At 40.9% G+C, this 9,443-nt stretch overlaps 2 protein-coding genes across 3 annotated transcripts in view; both read right to left on the bottom strand.

Moving 5' to 3' along the window:
- zhx2b (zinc fingers and homeoboxes 2b) overlaps positions 1-3,161 on the bottom strand; it is a 17,795-nt gene extending 14,634 nt beyond the window's left edge. For both annotated transcript variants that reach the window (XM_016501976.1, XM_016501977.1), the window contains exons 1-2: positions 3,008-3,161; positions 1,490-1,587 (exon numbers count right to left, since the gene is read on the bottom strand). The gene's annotated coding sequence lies outside the window, so the exon portion shown is untranslated. The remainder of the gene's footprint in view (positions 1-1,489; positions 1,588-3,007) is intronic.
- A 3,106-nt stretch (positions 3,162-6,267) lies between these two features.
- Positions 6,268-9,443, bottom strand: part of col14a1b (collagen, type XIV, alpha 1b) — a 55,093-nt gene continuing 51,917 nt past the window's right edge. Inside the window, exon 46 of the mRNA XM_016501965.1 lies at positions 6,268-6,794. Within this exon, the coding sequence (XP_016357451.1) occupies positions 6,565-6,794 (230 nt within the window). The 3' untranslated portion in view covers positions 6,268-6,564. The remainder of the gene's footprint in view (positions 6,795-9,443) is intronic.

The following is a 9,443-nucleotide window of genomic DNA, read 5'->3' as shown; positions in this document are numbered from 1 at the left end:
TCTTGCCATGCTGCGGACGCAAGCTTCAGACGAAGAAGTGAATGATGTGTGCTCCCGGCGCCTATTTATACTATAGTCGCACCGGTAGTGACGTCATGGCTGTCGCCGGCCAATGAGTTGGTGTTTTTTCAATGTATGCTTCAGACACGGGTCACAATGAGGCGTCCCCCATAGTGACCCCTAGAGGACGCAGTGTCTCGTTCCCTACTCAGGGAACCATGGTTACATAAGTAACCTGAGACGTTTTGTTGTGTTTGTCTTGATTTCGGGTCTGTTTTTCATCTGCAGGTAGCGTCCTCCGAGTCACTGACAGTGAGTCTTCATCTCGGTTCTCTCCTGTTCTTCTAATTTGGGAACTTTGTATTTCGTGTCGTCTCATGTTTCTGTCTCCTGAGGACGAAGCACTTTGTTGCGTCCCTCAGTTTCTTTGATAAAAGCATTTACTAAATGAACAAATGTACACATAAAACACATTTGTAAAACACCGTATCAAAACCTGCAATGATACATCGTCTTTCAGTCAGATTTCTGAATAAAGCACATTTCGGAGAGAGGGATGTTTCATTGAAACTCCTCCGTCCTGCATCAGCACAATCTCAGCCAGTCGTTTGTCTTTTTCTACAGAATCACACACACACTGAGTTTCTGTCTCACTGTGAGGAACAAGTGTAAAGGTGACAGTCACCAGTCACAGCCAATGAGAGAGCAGCGCAGAGCCCTGCCACCCACCCACTCAGTCAATCAGATTGATTCCAGCTCAGGAATTCTGTCCACAGCCAAACTCAATATTGACTCGCCTTCAAACGCCTCCCCGAAGAATAAGAGATACGGTCTGATGAAAACACACTTCTCTTCTACTGTTCTATACTTCTAATGTTTTATAGGAACTGTTTGATTTATATACATACCCACTATGCAAGAAGTATTATGCACAAAGAAGCTTTATTATGCATAAAGACTGTAATGTGTCTCTTTCTCAGTAATGATTCTCATTAGTTTAATGCAACTTTTGATCATTTTTAAGTAAAGCACTTTGAATTACCTTCGTGTATGAATGTGCTATATAAATAAACTTACCTACAGTGACTAATGAATCTGAAGTCCTGCACATTCACAGAGAATAGCGGACTTCTGCCTTACAAAATTATTAAATATATTTTTTCGTAATTTCTTGACTTTCATGTGGCACATATAATGAGCATCACATATGAGAACATGCTGAATTTAGAAGCTAGATACAGTATATTCAGAACATATATTTAATTGATAACAAAGTCATGAGAAAATCTCTTATTGCTCCTAAAATGGGAGCGATAGGACATTATTTCAGGGTGAAATGTGACTCGCACAAGGTTATTTTTCTCAGATTCATACTGGTTCGTGATTCTGGTTCAGTGCCGCAGCTGTGAGCCGATTATCAATTCCCAGCAAACCCCGCCCATTAGCATGCCATCATCCAATAAAAATAAAGCACTGAAAACAGGCTTACTGTGGGTTTGTGACCTTCCTCACCGACGAAGAGCTCCAGTCAGCATCTCACCATCATCGTCTCAGACGAGGGATTACTGTTAGAACCTAAACTCATCACTGGAATATAAAACAAGATGTTTCTCAGTTACACTGTGTGTGTATGCAATGCAAAACAATTACGATGCTCCCAAACAGGCTTGATTTTCTTCATGCTAGACATTATTAATGTTTCTCATGTTTGTGTTCATATGAGTGCTGAAGTCCTCAGCACGTGATCATGTGACCTACAGAAGTGAAACAGCGGTTACCTTGGAAACCGTGCCTGATCAGAAGCGTGTGCTGGTGTATTATAGAGTTATTTCAGGTTAATTGGGACATTTTCCCAGTCATCTCAATGGCAAACGAGTCTTCTAATTTTTCCCAAAATGTTAGTTTCGTTAATGTTTCGCAAAAGTTGCAGTTTGATCTGGTTTTGTTTTCATAGTAAACAAACGTTACATTTGTGTTTTTTATTACTTCGAGATGGTAATTTTATTTCGGTTGCATTATTTTAGAAGTGGTTTCTGAAACACTGAACTGCAACCAAAATACGACGTTGTGTAAAGTTGTAAAAACAATTTGTGTTTGAGGAGCTGAACATCATCCTCTAGAGACGACGTACATTCACAAACTTCAGTGCTGGGGAGTAACTCGTTACATGTAACGGAGTTACGTAATTTAATTACAACACAAATGTAACTGTGACCGATTACAGCTACTGAGAAAAAATGTGTAATTAAATTATGAAAATGTTAATGATTACGAAGGGGGTTACATCTGAATATTTTCACACATATACAGATTTGATTGATTTCTTTCCCAAATTGCATTGACTGCTTTAAAATATGAGACACCCATGTTTCAGGAGTTATTCCATAACTGTTTTATTCCCTATTTGGGTTTATGTAGGCTATATGCTTTATATTTTAAGACCCCAAAGCATTGTTAGATGCCTGTGTTTGCTGTCATAGCTATGTAAAGATCTGACTTCTAAAACAGTATCACTGCTATTAAACTATATCTTGTTATGATCTCAAAGTAAACAAAAAAAGCTGCTAAAGTCTGATTTTGTGGTGGCTGTGCTTTAAAATTAAATTATTGTCATCTTAATTCAAGTGATGAAGGATTCTGAAAGTCTGACAGTAATCAGCGTTTCAAAATGATTTTAACAGTTGAAAACATTCGAAAATAGTTTCACTACTTGTTACATTTTATATAGGGTAACTGTAATCTGTAACCAAAGTAACCTTCCCTTCCTGATGAAGATGATGCACGCGCTCTTTCACTCAGCCGTTCAACTAAACACAGCTTCATCAGGAACGATCATTTCTGACTAAACACGCTCGGACCGACCGTTCACTCACCCGCAGCCGGTGTCGTTCGTGTCGGGCCCGTTAACGAGCGCGAGGAGAGCGCGGCTAACCGGCTAACGGCGCTGCATTTCCGCCGCAAACTTTTCTTAGTCGCACTAACAGCGAGTTCAAACGCAAAAGCTCACCTTCTGAGAACGCGTCGCGAGCCCCCGGGAGAAGCAATCCACACCGGAGCGAAGACGAGGACGGAGGGAAAAGTCGAGCTCGGGAAATCTACGGTAACCGACACATGATCCGGTACGTCAGAGACGCGCGAGGGCTTTCATTCAGAGTTTCTACGCAAACACCAATCAGCCGCTCTTTACTCTGAGTTTACTCTGTGTTTACTGTGTTCACTGCAGCACTCACTCAAACACAACCCTTCAGAGGACTCACTTCACATCTGCATTTATGACTAGATAGATATATATAAAGATAAACGTTTCTCCATCATTCATACGTTTAGAAATATCACAGATTATGACACATTTGATCTCGCTTCTGGTTTTATGATAGTAATTTCTTGAAAATTATGCACACTTCTCTCACAAATAATAACTGTTGCAAACAAATACCTCACACACACACACACTCAAACACACACACACACACAGACACACACTCACTCTCTCTCTCTCTCTCTGACACACACAGTCACACACACAGAGACTCACACACACACACACTCAAACACACACACACACACAGACACACACTCACTCTCTCTCTCTCTCTCTGACACACACAGTCACACACACAGAGACTCACACACACACACACTCAAACACACACACACACACAGACACACACTCACTCTCTCTCTCTCTCTCTGACACACACAGTCACACACACAGAGACTCACACACACACACACTCAAACACACACACACACACAGACACACACTCACTCTCTCTCTCTCTCTCTGACACACACAGTCACACACACAGAGACTCACACACACACACACTCAAACACACACACACACACAGACACACACTCACTCTCTCTCTCTCTCTCTGACACACACAGTCACACACACAGAGACTCACACACACACACACTCAAACACACACACACACACAGACACACACTCACTCTCTCTCTCTCTCTCTGACACACACAGTCACACACACAGAGACTCACACACACACACACTCAAACACACACACACACACAGACACACACTCACTCTCTCTCTCTCTCTCTGACACACACAGTCACACACACAGAGACTCACACACACACACACTCAAACACACACACACACACAGACACACACTCACTCTCTCTCTCTCTCTCTGACACACACAGTCACACACACAGAGACTCACACACACACACACTCAAACACACACACACACACAGACACACACTCACTCTCTCTCTCTCTCTCTGACACACACAGTCACACACACAGAGACTCACACACACACACACTCAAACACACACACACACACAGACACACACTCACTCTCTCTCTCTCTCTCTGACACACACAGTCACACACACAGAGACTCACACACACACACACTCAAACACACACACACACACAGACACACACTCACTCTCTCTCTCTCTCTCTGACACACACAGTCACACACACAGAGACTCACACACACACACACTCAAACACACACACACACACAGACACACACTCACTCTCTCTCTCTCTCTCTGACACACACAGTCACACACAGAGACTCACACACACACACACTCAAACACACACACAGACACACACACTCTCTCTCACTCTCTGACACACAGTCACACACACACAGAGACTCACACACACACACACTCAAACACACACACAGACACACACACTCTCTCTCTCTGTCACACACACACACACACACACACTCTCTCTCTCTCTCTCTCTCTCTCTCTCTCTCTCTGACACACAGTCTCACACACACACTCAAACACAGACAGACACACACACACACACACACACACACACGAGAACAGATCACGTCCACTAGTGATGCGTTTGACCAACAGAGTTGGATTACTTTCACTGAATCAGCGGGTCGATGAGCTGCTGCCGTCTGCTGGAGGATCTGCGCATGTGCAGCGACGGGCTGAAATACTTACACATTAAACACAAACACACTGCAGTGACAGCGATCAGGGGATGTGTGGAATATAAACCCAGCGGAGACATGCATGAAAACAGTGATGATACCGTAGTGTAGACTGACACACTTTCACAAAAACACACACGTGACTCCTGGACGATCTCAGGTCTCTCTGACGGTCACGTTCCTCTGGGTCTCTTCATCGACCTGAATACCTGCAGCATTCTTCATCATGACACGACTCGCCTGCGCACACACACACAGTCAAACACACACACACACGCAGAGACTCACACACACACGCAGAGAGACTCACACACACACACACACAGACACACACACACACACACACACACACACACACACAGAGACTCACACACACACACACACACACATTCTCTCTCATACACACACATGGAGATTTTAGGAATCGTTTTTATATATTTTTTATTAAATTGATTTGACAGCAAGGCTGACATTCTCACAACCACACAAATACTGCATGATAATTCATCTGATCATCACAATATAGCATTACATCAAAGCTAGAAATACTTGACGTCACATATGAAATGAATGTAAACAAGGCTTTAACAAACATCTAGTCAAGGGTTTCAAAACATGCTGAATACTGAAAATACTGAAAAACCTTGAGATAAAATAAATAACTGAAGATTAAACAGCAATGGCTTGAGAAAGTGAGATACATACGAGAAGCGAACTGCAGAATAATCTCATGAAAGACTGTACGTGTCTTATATATATATATATATATTTCTACGAAATCAGATGATATTAAGACGCACTTTAAGCTCAGCAGATGTCAGAGAATCAGAACTAATGAACATCTGATCTCACAATCAGACAATCATTCATAAAAGCAGATTCAGAACAGAAAGAGCAGCTTCCATACAGATCAAAAATATGCTGATAACATACTGACAGTATATCTCTATTTTACATGAAATATTCTCTATTTGACTTAAGCACTGAAATGACTTAAAAAGTGTTTTCTTCCTAAGCTTAACTCTTTGTAATGTATTAAAAATGTGTACAAAAGTACAATACAAGTCTTGGCATGACTGTTTTTCTCTAAATAAGCATGAGAATAACACTCAATCTTAGTCATTTATATGGAATCATATTAGTAAACAGCTAGATTTCAAGCATCAGACGAATCAGACCGATCAACTGAACCGATTCAATCAGAACGAATCTGTTCAGACATCAGAAAGGAGAAAAAGCCAAACTAGCCTGCTGGAAACTTCAATTACAACAAAGCACATAATGACATCTCTAGAGCAAATATTCAACACATCACCTGAAAAACAGACGGAAATGAACATTTATTCAGATCTAAATCACATGCTGAACGGCATAAACATGGCTGCATTTTACAATGTCAGATGCTTTTGCTATGAAATCTACTGGTCTACTAATAGAAATCATCTTTAATTGAGCATATAAGAATGAAAAAGCAGATCATCATTGTCGCTGTCCGATTATAACACTGTTTTTATAAAAAAATAAAAACGACTTTTATCTCACAATTCAGCCCTTTCTTCTCAGAATGTTGAGTTTATTCCTGTCATTGTCTCTCGCACTCTCGGTGCGTGCTCTCCTAGCGTCTGCGCGTGTGCCGCTGCATGCCGGGCGAGCGCAGCTCCTCCTCTATGACGGGGTCGTCGGGCTGCACGGGCCGCGGCGGAGGGTAGTTGGGCTGGTAGTAGGAGGTGTAGGAGCCGTAGGGGTCGTCGTCCTCGGCCTCGGCCTCCGGGCCGTACGGCTGGTAGGAGCTGGGCTGAACTGCAGGAACATCTGTGTCAGTGAGGTCAGCATCAACGCCCAGCTCTGAGCCGCACGCACCGCACAAGCAGCACGAGAGAGACACGCGTTACTGATGCGCCCACAGCACAAGCAGCGCTACAATCACTTAAAGAGCCAGTCCACCCAGAAATAAAAGCTCTGTCATGAATACACTGAAAAGTGTCAAGCGGGAATATCATAGATTTATAGCTGAGGCTATATCTGAAATCATTTACTGCAAACTTGAACACACACAACTCCAAACTGAACCTCATGAGGGAACGGTGACAGAATGATTTTTATTTTTTGGGTGAACTCACTCTTGACTGTTATTGATGCCCAGACCACACCCCCTATGTGCTTACATTTCTGCCACAATTCTGCGCGCGAAAGATCATATTTTGAGAGCACAAAAGTGCAATTGGCACGCATGCGATCTGAGTTTTTTGGAGAAAATGTTTGTTTCACAAAGAAAAAAGTCTTTCGAGCGCACGGAAATCAATTTCACATCCAAAAACGTATTTTAAATGCAAAATTGATTTCCGTGCGCTCGAAAGACTTTTTTCTTTGCGAAACGAACATTTTCTCCACAAAACTCAGATCGCGCGCGTGCAAAATGCACTTTTGTGCGCTCAAAATATGATCTTTCGCGCGCAGAATTGTGGCAGAAATGTAAGCCCATAACCCCCTGCCCCGCCTTAAAGACACAACACCATTCATTGATGCCTAGGCCCCGCCCCCAAAGATACACGTCACCAATCACACGTTAGATGTTCATCCGCTTCACCGTGTAAGTATGAGACGCAGCAGCAGGCAGGAGCTGCACACGAATGTTTCACTAATATTGCACTCAATACTCGACTGAATCAAACGTGCAGCATAGTGAGGTCATGTGACTGTTTGAAATGGTCAGAATGACATACAGTTTCACATGCTGTATAAAAGAACACAGTGCAGTGGGGCTGCATGATCTGGAGGGAAAAAAACGAATAGCGGTTGATTTCATAGAAATTGTGATTGTGATTTAACACTAGAACCACCAGGGGTCGCTGTATACCTAAAAACATTTTACCCACGCACATGACAGCTGTTTTTGAATGGCTAAAGAACTTATTATTTCACTGTATTATGCTACTGTCTTCACAAAGAAGTGTCTAGAGTCATGAAATGATTATGTCTAGTCATCAACTATATTTTTGTCCTGTTGTTTTATGTTCAAGGCTTTTTTATGCAGGCTACACTAGTCACTTTTCATAACGGTCAATATTAAGCTAAACAAGCCTGCACTGACAACCAGAATTAGAAGGAAGTAAATACATCTTTGGGTGGTGTAATAGGCTATTATGATACAATGTCATTAATCAATATATTAAGATAACCTATGTTATTTAAATGACTAAAATAGCCTATAGACAATAATGAGCAATAATAATTCACCACATTGCATAGGATGATGCGACGACAAATTCAAGCGCACAGTTTCACCTAATTAATTATTATTTTGTTTAGTTATATAATTTATAATTTGAATTATACAAGAACACCACCAATAAACTTCAGGTAATCCAAAAAAAAAAAGATTTTATTCATTAGCCTACATCAGATCAGATTTTTCTTCTTCAGGAAACAGACTAGAATACATAGCAACACAGACACGAACAATAAACGATAGAAATGGCAAAACAAAAATTTAATAATTAATCAAAATTTTGAACAATTATGAGTAACATTAGGATAAAACGTCTAAATATGATACATTGATCGCCGACAGATGCTTTACTGATCCTCACCATCAGACTCTCCATCGCTCATGGCATTTAGTGCTTCTTATACCTCTTCAGCATTCATAAATCGCCTTCTTTTACTCATTTTGTCTTTATTTATGAAACTGATAACCGCTAATTCAGTGAGTGAAAAGCGATGTTAAAACATAAGAGGCAAGAAAATGACAGCGCGAACATACAGGCATTATATAGCGGGTAAATTTAAATGCCCCGTTTTTTTATCTGGTTTTATCTAAACAGTTTTTAACAACAGGGGATTGTAAATCACACAATTTTAGTAAAAGTCAGTGACTGGGAGACTTGAATGTTTTATTAAAAATCTTTTATGTATGTTTTAAAAACAGCCACGGGTAAAATTTACCCTGTGGCGGTTCTAGTGTTAAAATGCATCGGGCTGCACAATTTGGCACAATTTTTTGGGGATTGCATATTAATATAACTATACTAATAATTACTTAATTATTTTTATTAGTATTATAACATTTTATATTTTATTATATTTTAATTTCTTAAATTCCAAACATTAAAAAACCATCAAGCTTTTATTTTGACAGAAAACCACAGGCAGCCTAAAGCTTCTCATCTGACGTTTGGCACATGCTGTGTTTTAAATGCATGTTAAAGCGACTCAGAATCAGAGCAGATGCAGATGGAGAATAATATTTGCCCTGAGCCACATCACGATTTCAGATTTATTTTATTTTAATCATGCAATCCTATGCATGTAACTCCATTCTGAACATCTAGAGAGAGTTCATGTTGTCTCATGCAGAACATGCACAGCGTGTCATAATCATCACAAGCATGATATTATGAAGATTATTAAAGACAGGGTTAGTACACACTCACACACACACTCACACACTCACACACTCACACACACTCACACACACACACACACCCACACACA

This window comes from Sinocyclocheilus anshuiensis, unplaced genomic scaffold (assembly GCF_001515605.1).
Source record: "Sinocyclocheilus anshuiensis isolate Anshui unplaced genomic scaffold, SAMN03320099.WGS_v1.1 scaffold1456, whole genome shotgun sequence".
NCBI classification, from domain to species: Eukaryota; Metazoa; Chordata; class Actinopteri; order Cypriniformes; family Cyprinidae; genus Sinocyclocheilus; species Sinocyclocheilus anshuiensis.
Note: the sequence above shows the minus strand (reverse complement) of the source record. Positions and strands in the feature narration are given on the sequence as shown.